The sequence below is a fragment of the Scyliorhinus canicula genome, chromosome 8 (genome assembly GCF_902713615.1).
Source record: "Scyliorhinus canicula chromosome 8, sScyCan1.1, whole genome shotgun sequence".
Classification (NCBI taxonomy): Eukaryota; Metazoa; Chordata; class Chondrichthyes; order Carcharhiniformes; family Scyliorhinidae; genus Scyliorhinus; species Scyliorhinus canicula.
Window position 1 is genome coordinate 23,841,982 of NC_052153.1, and position 22,632 is coordinate 23,864,613.

General features: G+C 47.4%; 1 protein-coding gene across 48 annotated transcripts in view; it reads right to left on the reverse strand.

Annotated features, from left to right (window-relative positions):
* The window catches only part of LOC119970160 (receptor-type tyrosine-protein phosphatase delta), a 2,903,826-nt gene that overhangs the window by 22,824 nt on the left and 2,858,370 nt on the right, over positions 1–22,632 (reverse strand). For all 48 annotated transcript variants that reach the window (XM_038804286.1, XM_038804284.1, XM_038804281.1 and 45 more), the window contains 2 exons: positions 21,955–22,074; positions 18,145–18,299 (listed from right to left, as the gene is read on the reverse strand). In XM_038804286.1, coding sequence (XP_038660214.1) covers positions 18,145–18,299; positions 21,955–22,074 — 275 coding nt within the window. The remainder of the gene's footprint in view (positions 1–18,144; positions 18,300–21,954; positions 22,075–22,632) is intronic.

Below are 22,632 nucleotides of genomic sequence, written 5' to 3' on the forward strand. Positions count from 1 at the left end.
TAGTGAGTCTTTCCTTCTGTACAGATTCATTAGTATTCAGATAATACACTGCTTTGAAATACACTTGTGGTTGTACGGACGGAGGACACGCTAGAGGGAATGGTGAAATACAATTTCTGTGTCCGTAAATGAGCCCTGGCAAACCTCATGAATGGAAATGAATCTCATACTTCATTGGTTCCTCACAGAATATTATGTTTATCACATTGTGGCCATTTGGTTTTAAAGGAAAAGCACCAAAATGTCCAGTGTGTGTTTCTCTACTTCAAGTTAAGGATAAACTCCAAACAAAAGTTGTCTTTGTTTTGCAAAATCCGAAATACAAGTCTTCCGATCCGGGGCGGCATTCTCCCCTACCCGGCGTGACGGAGGGTGCCGGACACAAACCACTCAGGGGTCGCACCTCACCAAAGGTGGGGAATTCTCCCCACCTTTGGGGGCCAGCCCCGCGCCAGAGCGGTTGGCACCAGAAGACTGGCGCAAACACCCGGCGCCCCCGCCAGCAGGGCTGGCCGAAAGGCTTTCGCCGGTCGGCGCATGCGCGATGCGGGGTTCTCTTCCGCTTCCACCATGGCGGAGGCTGTGGCGGCGCGGAAGGAGAAAGAGTGCAGCCAGGGCACTGGCCCGCAGTCTGAGCGGGGGGCCCCGATCGCGGGCCAGGCCACCGTGGGGGCACCCCCCTAGGGTCCGATCGCCCCCCCGCCCCCCCAGGACCCTGGGGGCCTGCTCGCGCTGCTGAGACCACCGTTCCAGAGGTGGTTTAAACCTCGGCGGCGGGAGAGGCCTCCCAGCGGTGGGACCTCGGCCCATCCGGGCCGGAGAATCACCGCAGGGGCCTCGCTGATCGGAGTGGCGAGATTCCTGCCACCGCCACTTCCCGGGTGGCGGAGAATCTCCGACCCTGCGTGAGCGGGATTTTAGGCGCCCCCAGGCGATTCTCCGACCCTGCATGGGGTTGGAGAATTTCGCCCCTGATATCTAAATATTAAGGCCTCATTGCCAAGCGGGTAAGCAGGCCTACCCAGTTCAACAGAAACCCAGGGGCACATGAGTGTGCAAGTCCAGGTGGGGGTAACTCTTATCAAAAATAAAAGAAAAATACTGCGCATGCTGGACATCAGAAATAAAAACAGGAAGTGCTGCAAAAAACTCAGCAGGTCTGGCATCATCAGTGGAGAGAGAAACAGATTTTATATTGCAAGTCCATAGAATCCACAGAATCCCTACAGTGCAGAAGGAGGATGTTCAGGCCATCGATTCTTCACCAACCCTCTGAAAGAGCACCATAACTAGGCCCACTCTCTCCGTAACCCCACCTATAGACACTAAGGGGCAATTGATGATGGCCAATCCACCTAGCCTGCACATCTTTGGACTGTGGGAGGAAACCGGAACACCCGGAAGATCAACAGTTAGGGCGAGAAGGCAGGAGAATGGGGATGAGTAACATATCAAACATGATCGTACAGACTCGATGGGCCGAATGGCCTAATTCTGCTCCTATGTCTTATGGTCTAAACCCTCGTAGTCATGGGAAGAATGTGCAAACAGGCAATCGCCCCAGGCCGGAATTGAACCTTCGTTCCTGGCGCTGATGGTGAGCTGTGCTAACCACTGTGCCACCGTGACCTTCTGAAGAAGTCATACTGGACTCAAAATTATACCTTTCTCTCGCTGCAAATAGTGTCAGACCGGTTGAGTTTTTCAAGAAATTTCTTTATTGTTGACCTATGTTTCAGAACCTTGGGCGGGGGGGGGGGGGGGGGGGGGGGGGTGGGGTTGAGACTGTTTCTTCTTGCGACTGAATTATCTGTGCGAATTGGCCACTTTGAGTATGGAGATGTGGTGAGACTGCACACGCTATTAGACTATTTTAAAAGATAATCTGCTATTATCCAAATTGGTATTTTGGCACCGAGAAACAGAACGAAATTGCATGATAATGTCTTTCACTGAGGGCGCTCATGATGTTCTGGAACCAATTAACTAGTTTTGAAGCATTATAATTGTTGTAATGTAGCAAATGCAGCAACCAATTTGTGCACAGCAAGGTTCCATAAACTGAAAATTCCTAACAATTGTTTTAGTGGCTTTGGTTGAAAAACGACACCTGCAACATTTCAGCACTCCCTTGGCAATGCCCTGGGAGCGTCAACCTAGGTTATGCACTTCTGTCTCTGGGGTGGCACTTGAACCTACAACCGCTTATCTCAAAAGTGAGCACTAATCTGATGGTGTACTATTCAGAAATGTGTTCTGATACAAGTCATCTCTCTAGGGCGGATCACCTAGTAAAACACACTTGCAGGATGTGTCGGCTGGGAAACATTCATTTGGGAGAGCAGTTCTATTTATGCATGGTGCTGAAGTAAAAATGAAGATACGTGGCTCGACTGGGATCTTGATTGATTAAAGCACCTAATAATAATCTTTATTGTCACAAGCAGGCTTACATTAACATTGCAATGAAGTTACTGTGAAAAGCCCCTAGTCGCCACACTCCGGCGCCTGTCCGGGTAGACAGAGGGAGAATTCAGAATGTCCAATTAACCTAACAAGCACGTCTTTTGGGACTTGTGGGAGGCAACCGGAGCACACGGAGGAAAACCCACGCAGACACAGGGAGAACGTGCAGACTCCGCACAGACAGTGACCCAAGCCAGGAATCAAACCTGGGACCCTGGCGCTGTGAAGCAACAGTGCTGACCAGTGTGCCACCATGCCATACCATGCACCTGGAGTAATAGATCCAGGTACATAGATCATTAAAAAGTCATGAACAGGTACAGAAAACAATTAAATAGGCAAATTAAATCCTGGACTTTATATCTAGAGACTAGAATACAAAAGGGTAGAAGTCAAAGCTTCAGCTACGCAAAACCTGCTTAGATCACACCGAGAGTACTGTGAGCAGCTCTGGACACTGCCCCTCAGCAGGGTAAATTGGCTTTGGAGAGAGCACAGCATAGGATTTTCACCTAGGGTTGTAATCTGTGCAATTTAGAAGTTTGAGGGGGATACGGTATTTGATCAAAGGTTTTCCAGGATATAAGGGGGACATAAACTATTTCCTCAGGATGGGGAGTTTGGACCGGCGGCATTGTCTAAAAAAGAGCCAGATTTAATTGGGAAACACTTTTTGCACACTAACTATGGCATCAGTTTGGAATGCTGTCCCGCAAATGGCAATTGATGTGAGATTACCTGCAAATTTTAGACCTGAGATTGATAGATTTTTATAAGCAATATTTAATGAAGGCGGGAATGTGGAGTTAGGTTGCAGATCAGCCACAGTCTCACTAAATAGTGGCAGACATGGCTCGAGGGGCTAAATGGCCTGTTTCTGTCCCTATATTCCAGTATGCAATGGTTTAGTCCAGTGTTTTGCAAATTTTTAAAATTGGGACCCACTTTTGCCAACTGGCCGACCTTCGGGACCCACGCCAGTCGCCCTTCGGGACCCACGCCAGTCGCCCTTCGGGACCCACGCCGGTCGCCCTTCGGGACCCACGCCAGTCACCCTTCGGGACCCACGCCAGTCGCCCTTCGGGACCCACGCCAGTCGCCCTTCGGGACCCACGCCAGTCACCCTTCGGGACCCACGCCAGTCGCCCTTCGGGACCCACGCCAGTCGCCCTTCGGGACCCACGCCAGTCACCCTTCGGGACCCACGCCAGTCGCCCTTCGGGACCCACGCCGGTTGACCTTCGGGACGAACGCCGATGAATCTTCAGGATCCACCCCACGTTCGCTTACCCAGTCTATCTGGAATCAAGGCAGTGTTTGGGGAACTAAAGGATTCTTGCCCCGGCAGGGGAGGGTAGGAAAATAATCTAACGTCCCTGTTCTTAATCATGATCTAGTAGGTATTGAATTTATGTCCGTATTGAGTGAGGACAGAATCAGATATGTCTGTGATGTCCTCCTTTCTATGACAATTCACTGTCCAGGGACACGTGAAAAATAATTACTCGTGAGAGACAGTGGAGGGCCGCCAACATTGGTGAAACTGCATTCGTTGTTGGATATTGCCTGCGGAAATAAAGAAGCGAAGGAAGTAGATTGAGGAGTGGAGAACAAAGAACAGGTATCACTGGGTGAGAGCCATATGTGATTCTTGTAAATAAAACAGCCATAAATCTGAAGATAGTGACATTAAAATCTTGATTTAAAGTTGGTTTGAATGCAATTTAATTACTTGATTTAAGTTGATTCAACTTCAAAGTACACTATTAGAAACAAGGGGCAGGATTCTCCGACCCTATGTGGGGTCGGAGAATCGCCCGGGGCCGGCGTCAATCCCGCCCCTGCCGTGTCCCGAATTCTCTGCCCCCTGAGATTCGGTGAGGGCGGGAATCGCACCGCGCCGGTCGGCGGGCCCCCCGCGGCGATTCTCCGGCCCGCGATGGGCCGAAGTCCGGCTGCTGAAAGGCCTCTCCCACCGGCGGGAATCAAAACACCTACCTGACCGGCGGGATTGGCGGCGCGGGCGAGCTCCGGGATCCTGGGGGGCGGGCGTGGGGCTATCTGACCCCGGGGGGTGCCCCCACGGTGGCCTGGCCCACGATTGGTGCCCACTAATCGGCAGGCGGGCCTGTGCTGTGGGAGCACTCTTTTCCTTCCGCCTTCGCCATGGTCTTCACCATGGCGGAGGTGGAAGAGACCCCCTCCCCTGCGCCGGTACGACGTCAGCAGCCGCTGATGCTCCGTTGCATGCACGGACTTACGCCGGCCGGCGAAGTCCTTCCGGCCCCGGCTGGCATGACGCCAAAGGCCATTCACGCCAGCCGGTGGAGTGGGAAACACTCCGGCGCGGGTCTAGCCCCTCAATGTGAGGGCTTGGCTCCTAAAGGTGTGGAGAATTCTGCACCTTTGGGGCGGCCCGACGCCGGAGTGGTTCACGCCACTCCAACACACCCCCGCCTCGTCGGGTAGGGGAGAATCCCGGCCAAGTTCATCAAAATTGATGAATGCTGACAACACTAAAACTGCCCCACAGACCACTGACGGACTAACTGTTCTGAATGTCATTCATCAGACAGAATGGACACTGAACAAAGTTTTCTCAGATATTAATTATTTTCTCAGATAGTCCATTGTGGCATTGTGATGTGCTCATGTTTCCTCAACCAGAAGACGTGCCATTGCAGTCAATTCATGGAGACTGATGTCCTGCCAACAGCTGAAATGCTTCAGGCCAGACCTTCCGAACAATCACTCTCCAACTCATTCCTGATTTGGTCTCAATACCTGTCCAAATTCAGCCCCCGCCTCCATAACTGACAAGTTCATTTCCCGTAATTTCCACGCCTCCTCCCCGAAGACTGTAAATTAAGATGGTGCAAACTATCTGCGGGTAGACTCAGTGGGGATCTCATGGATTTTTTACAAGCTCATTTCATTTCTATATCTACTAATTCCCACCTAGTCAGTCTTTTTAGTTACTCTACACTGATAATCGTCAGTTGCAACTCCCCCACTGCCTCGTAGATGCCAAGATGATGGGTGGGGGGGGGGGGGGGGGGGGGGGGGGGGGGAGAGAGAGAGAGAGGGAGAGAATCAATGTTTGCAGGAGCTTCCAATTTTCCACAATTCATCAGAAACCTGCATTTATAAATTAGCTTGTAAAAGTTTGCTCAAAGTTGTACTTGTCCGAAAGCAAGAAAAAATAACTAACACTACACTTTAAATTCTCGGTTGAATTGCCGACCGGGGACTTTAGATTTGCTCGAGATGGGTGAAAAAAATAACAGACACTGCCTTTCCCAACTTTTAGTTTCTCCACAGACACATTAAGGACAAAACACTGTGGCCCCAATGTTAGCTTTTGTTTTGTAGATGCTTTGGGAATCAGCATTTTACTCACCTATCATTTCTTTCTGATTTCCAACTCCTTTTATTTTTACTCCTAAATATCATTTTGATGAAGTCTTTAAGTTCTTAACTTGTTCTCTCCTTTTCCACCACAACAGCTCTGTCCGATAGCTGCCCACCTTGCAGAACACTGCGGATCTGCAGCCTGTCAGATCTCAGACAGCAGGAGATCGCACAGAAATCGCAAGGGAGGGTTCTGTAGACTCTCCTTCACTGTACTTGGAAGAGCAGATGGGTCTGCAGCTCTCAGCTTGTCTTAGAGCATGCAAGTGATACGCCATGTAAACGCAGTGCACTCCCAGTGTCAGATAAGGATTGAATTGACATTGTAGGCAGGGTTTCCCCTGCAGGCTAAGAATGCTTGTGCAATCTATGGAAATCCAGCCTGCAACATCACAGGGTGGGAAAGACATGGGCAGGCAGCAGAAAGGTTCAAAAAATGCGCTGAGTAGTTGCAGCATTTGTTAGAATATTTAGAGGGTAGCAGAGATAAGCATGAGTACATCCCAGCTCCAAAGCCTCGGGGCTCAGATCTCAGGCACTTGCTTTATTAAGGATACTGAATGAGCGTCAAAAATGATATGAAGGCCCTGGGAGTCATCTCACAGGGCCTGAGACGAGCAATTAGCGTCAAGGCAGAGCGCAACAACATCCTCCCTGCTAATATCCGAGAAGCATGTGAAATGGGGTCGAAGTATCTGCAGCCAAAACCTCTGCGTTTCACCCCAATTATCTTCATCAATCCCGTGTGGAGGGATGGACTACTGCCTTTGGAAGTCTCTGGGAAGCATGTCAATGATTGGATTGGATTTAAGGATTGGATTTTGTTTGTGGTCACGTGTACCAAGGTACAGTGAAAAGTATTTTTCTGCGAGCAGCTCAACAGATAATTAAGTACATGAAAAGAAAAGGAAATAAAAGAAAATGTACAGGCTGCAGCTGCGTTTCCACTGGCCGTACTTTTGCTGGGTTCACTGGTAGTGGGAATACGGTGCCATTCAAATAACCGACTATAAACCGGCTGTGATGGGATGAGCCACATCATCCAAGATACAACTGAAAGGTTCAGCGGGTTAAGTGAGTAATCCAGTCGCAGCTATTTTTATTTGTTTATGTTATAGTTTACTCCCCTGGGCCGGATTACTACCTAGAATGCAGGTAATTCCAATTTGCAATCAGCAGGGGTACTTTAGCTGTTGTCAGGAACAATGTAAAATCCTTTCAGTCAGTGAACACTGAGAGAAATTACTGATATGTGTATTGGATTTTCTTCACTCTTGCAAATAAATGTTAATGCTTTGCATTAGAAATCACGGGGAATTCCTCCCTCTGTTTAAGTCGGTTAGAAAGTCATGCAAAAATATGGGGATTTAAGTTAAATCGAAATAGAAAAGTGTCTATTTGATTAAAACAGGCCCACAATAATCCTCCATTGTTATCAGAAATTGTCACGAGGGTGCAGCAGATTTTTTGAAAAAATTAAAGTTGACGTTTAGCATTTTCAGTTGTTTCATCTGACAAATCTTTCCTCTATCTTCCATTTTAGGTTCAAATGAAGGCTGACCACTTAGGTCCCAACATCAATTTGCCCACTCCCAGGACCAGAATCCTGGGGTTCTTGGAGGACGGTTTCAGTTTCTGTGGACATCCTGCCCCGGAGGAGTCAGCGTGTGGAAGTCCATGTTACAAACCTCAGTTGCTCGCTAAATAAGTTCCATGTCCTACCCTCAATCATTTGTTCTGTTCTGACTGCTGATCACGCTCCGTGTAAAGAAACATTACCTGACATTTGTCCGAAATTTACTCCCCAAAGTTGAATCTGTGTACTCCAGTCCTGCTGTCTGAAAGTATTGTTCTTCTCCCTCCATTCCATTAGTTTAACGTATTATCTCCATGGTGTCCCATCATAGACATCCTTTTGCAAGTAAAAGAGTTTTATTTATTTCCCCATTCTCTTTCTTTGTTACTGAAATCCATGGGCTGGATTCCCCGTTGCGAGTACCGCTGCTATCGAGGACCGAGAAATTGGCCGTGCCGATCTCTGGCGGCGGGATTCTCTATTCCCGCCGCTTGTCGATGGAATTTCCCATTTAAATCACCCCACGTCGCAGGAGAATCTGCAGGTGATAGTGCGCTGCCGGCGGGATCATCCCACATATTTTTATCCAGTCTGAATAAAAGTGGGCTTCAGTTGTACCTCGGACGGGAATTAAAAATGTGGACAGGGTGATAGATAAGCATGCAAAAACACAAGAGAAAAAAGAACTGAATTAATATGACAGCAATGAGCTAATAGAAATGCTGGATCTCTAATCTGACCTCCGACAGGTTGAGATGAGATGAAGTGACTGGTCAAATGCCCTGTTGCGAACAAATGTGTTCCATCACATGCAACACTCAGTACAAGACAGGACTGCAATTATCCCCTTATTCAGTATTCACTGTGCAGTTATTACTTTACATGTAAATAGCTTCATATTTTCTGGCAGATTGGCATTTTTCCACCACTGACTTGTAATTCTAATTCAAACTTCTTTGAAGCCAAATCCAGACAGATGACTTTTTTATTTGACTGCTCCTGAGATAGTCATGAATTCTTCACACACATTTGGGCAGCACGGTAGCACAGTGGTTCGCACAGTTGCTTCACAGTCCAGGGTCCCAGGTTTGATTCCTGGCTTGGATCACTGCCTGTGCAGAGTCTGCATGTCCTCCTTGTGTCAGCGTGGGTTTCCTCCGGGTGCTCAGGTTTCCTCCCACATTCCAAAGATGTGCAGGTTAGGTGGATTGGCCACGCTAAATTGCCCTCAGCTAAAGTGGGGCTACTGATTTTCGGGGGCAGGGTGGAGGTGTGGGCTTAAGTGGGGTGCTCTTTCCGAGAGCCGGTGCAGACTCGATGGGCCGAATGGCCTCCTTCTGAACAGTAAATTCTATGATTCTATGATACAATTGTTGCATACAAGAATTGGATTTGTAGCAAACTTGAAACAGGCGCCATGATCATAAACAATGATTATGGCAAATGTCACTTTAACTCTGGAAGAGTAACTGTTTTTTAAAGTTTTTCCACACGATTTGGGTGCCACTGGCCAGGCCAACATTTGCTGCCCATCCCTAACTACCCTGGAGAAGGTGATAGTGAGCCACCTTCTTGAACCGCTGCAGTCCATGTGTTACAGGTACAGCCACGGTGCTGTGAGGAAGGGGTTCCAATATTTTGACAGTGAAGATGGTGTTTGGCCTGAGGGGAACATGCGGCTGGCAGTATTCCAATGTATCTCATGCTCTTGTCCCTCTAGGTGGTAGCGGTCAGAGGTTTGAAAGATGCTGTTGAAGGAGCCTTGGTGAGCTGCTGCAGTGCATCTTGTTGATGGTACACATAATGCTGCAACTGTGCATCGATGCTGGAGGGATTGAGTAGTTATGGTCGTGGATGGGGTGCCAATCAAGTGGGCAGTTTTGTCCTGGATGCTGTTGAGCATCTTGAGTGTTGCAGATGGCCGACTTGTGTAGGCAATTGTAGAGGATTCCGTCACACTCTTGACTTGGTCTTGTAAGTGGTGGACAGGTTTTGGGGATACAGGAGGTGAGTTACTTGCTGCAGACTTCTCAGGGCTGACCTGCTCTTGTAGCCACAGTAATTTTATGGCTGGTCCAGTTAGATTTCTCTGGAAATCCCCAGGATGTTGCCAGTGGGAGACCCTGGGTACAGCAATTGTAATGACATTAAATGTCAAGGGGAGTTGGTTAGATTCTCTCTTGTTGGAGATGGTCATAGCACTTGTTTGAAGCGAATTCTACTTGCCACTTGTCTGCCCAAGACTGAATATTGTTTAGGTCCTGCTACATTTGGGCCTGGACTGTTTCAACATCTGAGGCATTGTGGCTGTGCTGAACATTGTGTAAGAACATTGTGCAATATTCAGAGACCATCCTCGCTTCTGACCTTATGATGGAAGGAAGGTAAGTGATGAAACAGCTGAAGATGGTTGGGCATGGGACTCTACCCCAAGGAATTCCTGCAGTGATGTCCTGGCACTGAGATGACTGACCTCCAAAAACCAGACCAATCTTTTTTGTGCCATCCAGTGACTCCAACCAGTGGGAAGATTTATCCCTGATTCCCATTGATGTTTGCTTTGCCAGAACTCCTTGATGTCACACTCGGCTGAAAACTGTCTTGATGGCAAGGGCAGTCACTCTCACCTCACCTCTGGAGTTCAGCTCTTCTGTCCACATTTTGACCGACAGGAGTGCAACACTGATGGAGCTGAGTTGTCCCGGTGTAATCGATCTGAGAATCAGTGAGTAGGTTATTGCTGTGTAAGTGCCTCTTGATACTGTAGTACTATTGACTACACCTTCTATTACTTTGTCAATGATGAAGAGTAGACTGATGGAGCAGTAATTGGGTGGGTTGTAATTGTCCTGCTTTTCGTGGACATGACAAACCTAGGGGCATTTCTCCACACTGCCGGGTGGATGCCAGTTTGTAGATTTATTGAAACAGCTTCTCTTCTGGAGCAGAAGTTTTCAGTACTATTGCTGGAATACTGTCAAGGGTCCACAGCTTTTGCAGTATCTAATGCCTTCATACATTGCTTCATATCACATCGAGTGAACTGAATTGACTGAAGACTGACATCTGTGATGCTGCGGACCTTGGACGAGGCCATGATGGATCATTCAGTTGATATTTCTGGGTGAAGGTTGTTGCAAAAGCTTAACCTTGTCTTTTGTACAAATGTGCTGGGCATCCCCATCATTGAGGATGGGGATATTTTTGGGGCCTCCTCCGCCGGTTAGCTATTTAACTGCCCACCACCATTCACTGCTGGATGTAGCAGGACTCTAGAGCTTAGATCTGATCCACTGATTGTTCAGTTGCTCAGCTATTTCTATCGCAAGCTGCTTCCACTGCTTGGCATGCAATCTGTCCTACGTTATAGCTCCATCAAGTTGACACTTCATTTTTATGCCTGATGCTGCTCTTGGCTTGCTGTCCAGCACTCTTCATTGAATGAGGTTTGATTCCCTGGCTTGATCATTATGGAGGAGTGAGGGATATGCCAGGCTATGAGATTACAGATTGTGGTTGAATATAATTCTTCTGCGGATAACATACATAACGTAGAATCCCTACTGTGCAGAAGGAGGCTATTTGGTTAATTGAGTCTGCACTGAAAGAGTACCTATCTAGGCCCACTCCCCCGCCCTATCCCCATAAGCCCACCTAACCTGTACATCTTTGTACTGTGGGAGGCAATTTAGCATGGCCAATGTACCTAACCTGCACATCTTTGCACTGTGGGAGGAAACCAGAGCACCCGGAGAAAAGCCACATAGTCAGAGGGAGAAAATGTAAACTCCACACAAACAGTCACCCATGGCTGGAAAAGAACCCGGGTGCCTGGCGCTGTAAGGCAGCAGTGCAATGCTAAACACTGTGCCCATGTGCTGGTGACCCACAGCGTCTCATGGAAGCAATTTTGAATTGCTAGGTCTTTTCTGAATCTACCCCATTTAGCAGAGTGGTAGTGCCACAAAACATGATGGAGGGTACCCTCAATGTGAAGAAGGAACTTTGACTCCACACGACTGTGGGGTGGTCACTTCTACCGATACTCTTGTGGCAGATGCATCTGCGAAAGGCAGGTTGGTGAGGACGAGGTCAAGTAGATGTTCTTCTCTTGTTGGTTCCCTCAGCGCCTGCTGCAGACCCAGTCTAGCAGCTTTGTCCTCCAGCACTCAGCCCACTCAGTCAGTTGTGATGCAACCAAGCCAGTTTTGGTGAAGTCCCCCACCCAGAGTAAATTCTGTGCCCTTGCCACCCTCAATGCATTTATTAATTGGTTTTCAACATGGACGAACACTGACTCATCGGCTGGGGTGGGGTTGTGGCAGTGGGAGGTGGTCATCAGCAGGAGGTTTCCTTGCCCTTGTTTGATCAGGTGCCATGAGACTTGATGAGGTCAAGAGTAGATGCCCAGGGTATCTCCCTTCCCACTGTGTCACCTCCTCTGGTGGGTATGGCCTGTCCCTATCTCGGGTGATGTTGATATCTGGAACATTGTAAGATATGGTTTGGTGAGCTTGACTATGTCAGGCTGACATTTGAATCGTCTCTGGGACACCTCTCTTAATTTGATATTAGTAAGGGCAGATTTACCTTTGTCATTTCCCGTATTTTTGTCAATGCAGGAAAGTCCATCTGGTTTCATTTTTTTCCCTTGACTTTGTACCTCTTTGAGTGGCTGGCTTGGCAATTTCAGAGGGTATTAAGAGCTGACCTACCGGTCTATCATAAATTGACCAGACAAGGTAAGAACAGGAGATGTACTTCCCTACAGGGCATGAGTGAACCAGGTGAGATCTTACGATAATCAACAATGTTATTCATGGTCACCATTACTGGGACTAGCTGTTAATTCCAGATTTATGAAATGAAAATCGCTTATTGTCACGAGTAGGCTTCAATGAAGTTACTGTGAAAAGCCCCTAGTCGCCACATTCCGGCGCCTGTCCGGGGAGGCTGGTACGGGAATCGAACCGTGCTGCTGGCCTGCTTGGTCTGCTTTAAAAGCCAGCGATTTAGCCCAGTGAGCTAAACCAGCCCCAGCTTATTGATTAAGTTTAAATTCCACTAACTGCTGCAGTGGATTTGAACCCATGCCCTGGGCCTATTAGCGTGTACCTGTTGATTATTAGTTCAGTGGATATTATTACTATTCCACCGCAACCTCTGATTGTTTGACGCAAACAATGCCTGAACCAAAGGTACAGCATGAAGTCAAATCTGCCTTTCCACAGTTGACTTTCTCATCCCTTGCATAATAACATAAAGAACAGAACTTTATGGAACACTATGTGCAAATAATTAGCAGGCAGCCAAATTAAATGTGATTCATAGAATTTGAGTGGTTACTTCTGTCATGTTCCAGTATTTATGAACTTTCAGTCAATACTTTGAAATTTTGTACACGAGCAGACTATTAAAATGGCCACTGAAAGCCATGTAAGACTTTGGCATTTGAAACTTCAGGTAATCCGGAGTCTCAAGCAAATACCTCATTAAATATGTACATCTGGGGACTTCACACTTCCCTTTGTTGAAGGATGGACCATGAATAAAATAACTACAGCATTCCAGCACAGCTCACCATGGACAAAATAAACTCAATGTCTGTCAGGCAAATGTGAAAGCTAAGGTATCAAACAATAATACACGTTTTTTAATCAACCCACCACTTATTTTTTGGAAAAAGGACTTTGAACTTGTGCAAGTCACATGGTTAAGAAGTCATTTTGTTGCCTGCTTTTATAATAACAGCAAGAAGCTGTTCAGAGGCAGAGTTCAATCAAACCAGTTGTGGGTCATCTAAGTAACTAAAGTTAATAAGGGGCCGGATTAGCTCAGTTGGCTGGACAGCAGGTTTGTGATGCAGGGCAAGGCCAACAGGGCGGGTTCAATTCCCGTACCGGCTGAGGTTAGGCATGAAGTACTCATCTTTTCAACATTGCTCCTTGTCTGAGGTGTGGTGATCCTCAGGTTAAATCACCACCAGTCACCTGGGAGTATGGTGTCTTTACCTTGACAAAGGTAATTAACAGCAATACATTGGAAGTGGGAGAAGGACACGCCCCAAACTGTTCCAACTTCATGTTATATGAGAACCAACCTCCCAGACATTCAAATACAAGAAACCTCACAGCTTACTGGCAATCTTCTGCTTTACAAGATCTTCACTTCAACTAAAGCATCAACCTATCTAAGAAACCACAGGCCTGCCACAAAAAAGGCCGAAGACAATCATAAATTGTATTGTTTTACCTGAAACTATATACAATATTTGTGTATGTGAGTCAAGTGATTGAGACTTTGCCTTTTAAACCTCTGGTGTGGCAATAAGTAACTTTCTTTACTGTAAAACTCTCAGAAAGCATGCTTCTGGACCTATTTGATCAGAACAATCACTCTAAGTGACAGGAAAATACAAACCCTTTAAATTCAAATGGGCAATAAAAAAGCACACAAATTTTGTCCGTGACGCTTCGGCAAGTCTAAACACAATACACGATCAATAAGCGCAATCAGGAAAGGGCAAAAAAATGCTTGCCTAGCCATGGATGCCCACCATCCTGTGAAAGAATAAAAGTAATGATCAGAAGATCTTTTATGATATGGATCAGAGAGATAGCTGATCTTGAGAATTCACCCTGATCATCCCTGGCATCTCCCTTAATACCATCAAAATGAGCCACTGTTTCTTTCAGAAGGAATTTAGAAGGACTGATTCATTGGCACTTCACCAGGGCTTTCAGAATGCACATCAGCCTTCCTGATTGTAATTGTTGTTTTTCAAATGAAGCTACTCTGTAAGCCTCTCTCATAATTGTCAGTTAAAGTCCTTTTTGACAGCATTAATAAAACCTGCTACACATAATCCTCAAGCAGTATCTCTGGCAAATGTGTACATCTCAGTTTCATTTATTATCAAGTGCCGCTGGTGATGTTTTGAATTATTATGATTTGATAATGGCAGCATCAGCTGCATTCGCAAAAACCCCTCCAAAGCTGTTTCGATTGATGGTACATTAGAATTTTTTTTAGAATTGAAGGAGACTATTCAGACCCTCCTGCCCATCCTGGCCCCTCACCGTTGGAACGCTGTCCTGCTCTCTCACTTCTGTCTCTTGTTCTGCATCGCATATGTATTCAGCAGCTGAGCCGGAGAGACTTGTTGGTTTTTTTTCTGCACGCAATTCCCTGACCTGAGATGAGGCAGTGGTAGTGTCACTGCAAGTGGGCCACAGCACCTTTAGGTTAAGAGGGGAAACTTGGAGTTTCTGCTTCTGAACACTACCTAAAAAGCACTGCTAGATGTCTGTACGTGTGGGCATTGGGTGAAGACACGATGAGGCTTGGGCGTGATGCCTTCCACAGTGGAAGAGAAGAACATAGGAATTTCTAGATGAGGAAAGGTCCATCTAGTTTCCCCTCTACCACTCCAGGAGTGTCATGATTAAACGGCAATCGAGTCGTTGACTAATCATAGCAATCAACTATTAATTACTCTACAAAAGATTCAGAAACTATACTGCTTAAATACAAGTGGCGGAGAGTTTTAGGAACCAGCCTCTGATTCAGAGAATATGGGTTCAGGACCCACTTCAGAACCTGGGACTGGATTACTGTCTCCCAATGAAGGTGCAAATCAGCACATAAAATGCTGAATTTAGTTGTTTTTAACTGGGCAAACAACTTCTCTCTGCCTTCCCAACCCCACATATTGTTTCTGTAGCTTGTTGACAAGTCTGGAAGGCCTTGGTGCAAAACACACATGAACCTCTTCCAAGGTCAGGATCCCAATTGTGAGCCCCACAGCAAAGTTGTATTTCCTCCGACACACATTTACTTGTGCTGGTGTGAATTTTATTTAGGGCTTTATCCAGCTCGAGAAACACACCACTTTGGCGAGTTCACAACCATTGGGGGAAGCTAGGAAACTTAAGTGTAAAATGTTTTGACACATTCAAATGTCACTATTGGATTCCGTACCATTGACCTTTACATTGACCAACATTGTGTAATTGCGGTCATGCATTACAGTACTTCTTTAATTGTCAGAATTTTATTTTAATTTTTAAAAATTTAGAGTACCCAATTAATTATTTCCAATTACGGGCCAATTTAGCTCGGCCAATCCACCTATCCAGCACAGCTTTGAGGTGTGGGGACAAAACCCACGCAAACACCGGGAGAACGTGCAAACTCCACACGGACAGTGGCCCAGAGCCGGAATTGAACCTGGGACCTCGCCACCGTGCTGCCCGTCTAATTGTCAGAAATGCCACAGGGCATTAAAAATGCAAAATAAATCTCCTATCAGTATCAGCAAATCATATTTTGATTTCAATCGACTGACAGCTCAGGCGGCTAAAAATCCTTGCTTTTGAAAGTTGAAAAAAATATCTCTGCATCTGCACCCCTCCATTGATTGACAGCTACTCTGGTTTGAGATAGAAATGGAACATCATTCTGTTCTGTCAGTGTCAGCCAATGTAGCTGGACACCTTTGTTATGACAGCTGTAGCCACTTTGAATGCTTGGCTGTGTTTCAAAAGCTTGAATAGCTTCAGCTCAGCAGGGGTATGAATGTCTGATACTTTTGAGAGGCATTAATAACAGAAACTGCCAGTGAGGTGGTTTATTGTTTATTCACAAACCTAACAGGCACTTAAGGAATTGCATTTTTTTTTAGGATACATGGGGCAATGGAGGGGTTTGGGGGACATGAGAGGCCACAGGATTGCAAAGGGATACGGAAGGAATCAAAGTGGGTGGTGGGCATGGAGATGGCATGGAGGATCTGAGGGGCACGAGGATGCAGAGACATGGGAAATCTGAAGGGGCATGGGTGATTTGAGGTGGATTTGGTAATCTGAGGACACATGGGTTGGCATAGGAGTACAGATTGAGGATTATGTGGCCTTTAAACCATGCTGGGAGCTGTGCCGCTGTGTTGGAAAACTAAGGTGAGCCTACTAATCAACAATCTTATCAACACATCTCATGGCTGGGAAAATACACTGTGAACCAGTGTCACAGTGGTCAGCACTGCTGTCTCACAGCACCAGGGACCCGGTTCAATTTGGCCTTGGGTGTCTCTCTGCCTAGAGTTTGCACATTCTCCCTGTGTCTGCAAGGGTTTCCTTTGGGTGCTCCGGTTTCCTCGCAGACTGCAAAGGTGAGCAGGTTAGGTGGATTGGTCATGATAAATGCGTGGTGTTACGGGGTAGGGAGGTGCAGTGGGTCCAGGTGGATTGCTCTTTCGGAGGGTTGGTGCAGATTGGATGGGCTGAATGGCCTAATTCTGCGCTGTCGGGATTATATTCTATGAACCTGCCCCCTGTGTGAACAAACAAAATTCCTGGGCAAAGTCACTCATGGGTCGGGTATGCAATTTCGAGGGTACAAATGTGCACAGGTCAGGTTTCCTTGAGCCCACACATCAATCTAGGCCCTGAGCACACAACATCATACTGACTCTCCTGTGTACTCATTCAGAGTGCTGCATTGTCGGAGATGCAGGGGTGGGATTCTTCGCCCCGCCGCGCCACATTTCTGCCCCGACCGACCGGCGGGATTCTCCGTTACGCCAGCCGGTCAATGGGGTTTCCCATTGTGGGGCAGCCCCTCGCTGTCAGGAAACCTCCCGGGCGCCGGCATAACGGAGAATCACGCTGGCGGAGAATCCGCCCGCCAACTTTCAGACGAGGAGTTACACCAAGGCCCTTTCTGATGTCCAGGAAAGAAGATGTGCCACTATTTCAAAAATGAGGAGGGAAGCTATCCCCAGTGCCCGGCCAATACCTACTCACCAATCAACCTCACAAAAACAATCTAGCTGGTTCTTATCACATGGTTGTTTGTGGGAGCTTGCTGTGCCCAAATTACTGCTACTTTTCCTACATACAACAGCAACTACACTTCTTTCCATTTGTTCATGGGATGTGAGCATCACTGGCAAGACACTTGAAAAAGTACTTCATCGGTTCAAAACACTTTGCGATGTCCTGAGGGTGTGAAAGTTGCTATATGAATGCAAACGTTTCTTCTTCTATTTGTCGGTTAAATGTCACCAGCTGGATTCTCTGTCGGTGGGATCCTCTGCTTCGCCGGCAGCGTACCCACGCCCATGGATTTCCTGACGGAGTGAGGGCGTCCACAGTAGGAAACCTCATTGGCTGCCTGCCAGGACGGAGAATCCCGCTGCCGGCGAGGCTGTGCCGCAGCAGAAAACAGGTGCGGCGGGACGGAGAACCTCGCCCATATTTTTCTTCCCAGGAAAGCTATACTTACCAACATGCCATATCCCAAATGACTCATAAATATCCCAAATGTTAATTTCCTGGAACTAACCCACCCAACGTTCATTTGAATGATCAAGCCTTTCACTGTTAGCGGCAAAAAGAAATATTATAGATTTATGAGGGGCTGGAAAATTGGGAGATGCAATCTTGCTGGCATTTCCCAATTCCCGCCGTATTTTCCGCCCGGGTCGCCATTCTCTGCCAGCGAACGTGGGCTGAAAACCGCCCCCCTAACCCCCATATCTCCCAGCAAAAGATTAGAGGAGTCTTAAATTAAAAGTGGTGAAACAAAGCTTTTACTCCAAGAGTCAACTGACGTGGCATACCAGCCATTTTTTTTGTGTTAAAAAAAGTCAGCTTCCTGACTGCATTGCCTTTGCTGAAGGTATCGCCTACCTGCAATGTACCACCATCGGCCCGGCGTCTGGAGGGTTACAGGCTTTCACTCGCCGCAAGAAGGCCAGGAATGGTGTAGGGTGCTCTGGGACCCCATGATCAGGCCACGCTGTGAACTGGAATTGTCGCACTTCCCTCTTTTCACTGGAGCCAATCTATTGGAACAATGGATGTTTTTATCAACAGACTGATGAGAACATGTATAATAACTAAAATAAAAAAGGTTCATTTTGGGCGTGCTAAAAGGTGACGTTTTCCACACTGACATACATAATAATTTTCTGGCGCCTCTCATGTGTAAATTAAATTACGCAGCTTGTTGTCTCAATGAATGAAACTTGGGTTTGCCCTCCAGGTCTGACTACCTCACATCGAATCTAAACAGAGAAAGGTGTGCGGATAGCTGATTTGGAGATTGCACTGTACTTGCTTCCTACAAACTAACATGAGTCTGTGAGCATGGGAATTTACAAAGGGAGCAATTAGAAAAATAACTTCTGCTGCCACAAATTCTTGCACAAGTATGTGCACATGTGTACGAGACAGAAGACACCTCCCTCACATGGTTCATATATGGCTCAGATAGAGAAGTCCTTTTTTACATACCGCCTTCAACAAAGCAGCAGTGACATTTCATGAGAATGATTGCACTCTGCGGTTGACAGGGATTATCAAGGATTTCCAGAGGAAGAATTAGGTTTTCAACCTCTTCCTAAGCCTAACCAGAGGCATAATTTGACAGCAAAGTTGCACGTCTAGGATTCCTGACGAGCGGAGAAGACAACAAATCTAAGATGGCGCACTTGTGCAAAAGGAATCAAGGCTGTTGATCAGCCATCAAAAATAGTGAGGCTGAAGCTCACTTTTGCTGGTGAGCACACTCTCTCCACACTTGTGTGTGAAGTGCAGCGTGCTCCATGAAATGACAGTCATGGGTGGGGCGAGTGGTGGAGAGACATTGCTGAGGAGGAGTTCCTTCCCTTAAACTGTAACAAAGTTTGAATCTAAATCTGAAGAAGTCCACCTTGGCAACAGACACCCACACCCATTCGGGAAAGACAATTTAAAGAGGTGCAATGCAACAGGGTGGGATTTTGGGAGTGTCCACAGTAAGCGCAAAGTCCTGTGAGAGTTGGGGGACGAGATTCTAGTCGGTGAGATCTCATTTCCTGATTTCAGCCCGCCCTTCACCGGTGAGGTAATGAGGTTCCTGCATTTGAATACATTTTAATAAATTTTAATATTATTAACGAGCCTCCCCACCACATGATTCCTCGTCTCTGAAGATTCAAACCTCACTGACATGGCATTACCTCGACGAGGTTTACCACAGCTTTCTAAGAAAGGGCCTAATGGTGCCGTCACAGAGGGGGTAGGGCTGGAAAATTTGGCGAGCCATTCATAGGTGCATTGGCTTTGGCAGGAACGGAAAGTCCCTCCGGGGAAAATTCCACCCCGGGATTCAGGCAAGGTGATCCCGCTGGAGGCACCAAGGTGTAGCCCCCTGGGAGGAGAGGGATGGACCTGCTGACACTGCCCGGTGGCACAGGCTGGTCATACCACCATGGCAATTTCAACCTTTGCCAGTGGCCAGTGCCATGGGCGAGTCCCATTGTTCCCCCTTATGTGCAATGGAGGGAGGGGGAACCGAGTGTGGAAATGAGCCCTCGATACGTGTGTGTTTCTGCAGCGGGCAATGTGGGAAGAGGGTCCCTCATACCTCTATTGTGGAAAGTCCCCCATGTTCGTGGTGGGGTGGGGGGTTGATTCCAGTGCTGATTGGAGTGCCCTTCACAGATGGCATTCCGACCTCTGTGGAGCTGGCCTTGCTGACTCTATCCGACCCCGCCCCGCCAGAGTGACGGCGTAAACTACACGCCCAGATTTTCTGTGCACTAAATGCCAGAAGATCTGGTCTGAAAACACGGCTGTGCATCTAGAGAAGTGCACGCTGGTTTTCAGTCCAAACCTGGCAATGACAAATTATGGTAATATTCCGTCCACTGTGATTTAAAACAGGCCATCAACAACTAATTAGGCTACTCCATGCACAGTCGTTTATTATAGTTTTGATATCCTAACACTGGAAATGAGCGCATTAAGAGTAGAATGGAACCCACTAATACTCAAATGAATTTAGAAGACCTCGGTTAAAAATATCGCTTAAAATCTATGCTGCAGCTTGCCCCACTGCTGGCTGTCTCTCAGGGGATACAGGCATTCCAATTTGGGAATGAGCAATGTCTAGAGGGGCAATAATTTCAGAAAGGAGTCAAATAATTACATCCCAATAAACTAACAAAGGAGCCATTCAGATCACTTAGCTCATCCATGTGTTGAAACCTGAAATTTATTTCATAGCATCTAACTAACCTCTGGAATGGCAAGAATTCTTCCCTTGACTATTCCCCACTTCCATGTATTAAGCACTCTTTTTGTATGAAGTATGAAGAAGAACGACACAGTGGTTAGCACTGTTGCCTCACAGCACCAGGGGCCTGGGTTCAATTCCGGGCTTGGGTGACTGTGCGGAGTTTGCACTTTCTCCCTGTGTCCGCGTGGGTTTCCTCCGGGTGCTCCTGTTTCCTCCCACAGTCCAAAGATCTGTAGGTTAGGTGCATTAGCCATGCTAATTTGTCCCTTAGGGTGGGATTACAGGGCAGGGGATTGGGCATAGCTCGGGTGGTCTTTCGAAGGGTGATGCAGACTTGATAGGCCGAATGGCCTCTTTTTGCACTGTTGGGATTCCAAAAAGGGTTTTGTGATATCGACCTGAATTTATGCTCTAAAAATTTGTACCTTTGCCCCTTTGTCCTCCAGCTGTGACTTAACTGGAGACAATGCTCAGAGCTGAGATTCTCTCATTCATTTAGTATCTTCTATACATCTATTATTGTACCTGATTTGCCTCCTTTCAAGGCGAAAGATTCTGGGCGGGATTTTCTGATCCTGAGGCGAAGTGTTGGCGTCATCGTAAACGCCATTGCATTTCCCAACAGCGTCAACATGGCCTCAGGATTAGCAATTCTGGCCCCTACAGGGGGGCCAGCACGGCACTGGAGTGACCCACGCTGCACCAGCTGCTGATCCTGGCGTCAGATGGGCGCTGCGGGTCCGTGCATGCGCGGTGTCTCCCTTCTCCGTGCCGGCCCTGACGCAACATGGCGTAGGGCTACAGGGGCCAGCGAGGAACAAAGGAGGCCCCCAGCCCGAGAGGCCGCCCCGCCGATCGGTGGGCCCTGATTGCGGGCCAGGCTACAGCGGAGATTGCGGGTAAGGCCACAGTGGTTACCCCGCCTCCCCCCCCCCCCGGGGTCAGAACCCCCCCTTCTACCCACAGTCCACCCCCGGATCCTTCCACGCCGAGATCCCGCCAGCTAAGACCAGGTCAGAACGGTGCCGGCGGGACTTGGGTTTTTTGGTACAGCCGCTCGGCCCATCCCGGAAGGAGAATCGCCGGGGGTGGTTGGGAGGGGGGGTGGGGTGGGGAGGCCCGTAGAGCGGCCCCCGGCTACCCCGTCGGGTAGGCGTGCCGGCCGCGGCGATTCTCTGACCCAGCCCGGGGTCAGAGAATCCCGCCCTCTATGTTTCTTCCTGTGAATTATTATTAAAGAGCACTGCACGGCAATGTCTCAGTAGATGTTAGGCTGTATTTCGCATGGTCGAAAATAAGAGTATCTGGATTAGTCACTGGCTTCATTTATTAGATCAGGACCAAGCTGGGCTATAAATGTCATAGCAGTAAAGAAGATTTACATTATTTTTGAAAAAAACAAATCATTAGCTTTTAAAGAAGGACAAAAGTTATACCTTGTCTAATGTTAATGTTCTCACGCAGTAGGTTGCCAATTCAACCGTATCCTGTAGGGTGACTTGGATTAATCCAAAGGTTTCAGTACCTCTAGAAGGCCAGTACTGGTCACATTTCACCTGTAGGAATAACCACATTACTGTAAAGAGGGAATACATCCTGGTGGCAAGAAATACTCATAAATGACTGACGTGAAATATATTATCTTTTTCATTTAATTGTTGTAGCTTTTTTAATCTACTCAGTCAAGAGACTGAACAAATTGACTTTATTACCAAGTCAATATTGTGTTTCGCTGCACAAGATCATCGTTCAGTCGCGAATGCTTCCAGTTGTTAATAAATCAGTTAACAGGCACAGGCTCTCCAGTCTGATTGACATTTAGAGGTTCATGTAGAAACAGGAAAATGTTTATTTTAGTTCAGCAGTACAAATGTTAACCTCTGCCAATGGTACAGGGCTCTCGAGCCTTGATGCTGCGGGATGTGGAAAGCTTATTCAACTACACGACAAGTCAGTATTTTCACCAGTTGACACTGGTCTCTTTAGAAAGAGGATGTAGGGGTCGGGGTCTGGTGTTAGTGGCACACAGAAGTCGTCGGGAACGCATCTTATATCTTGTGCCCAGTTTTCCACGAGTCGTGAAGCCAAAGTGGCGCTGGGCAAGACCAAAGTCA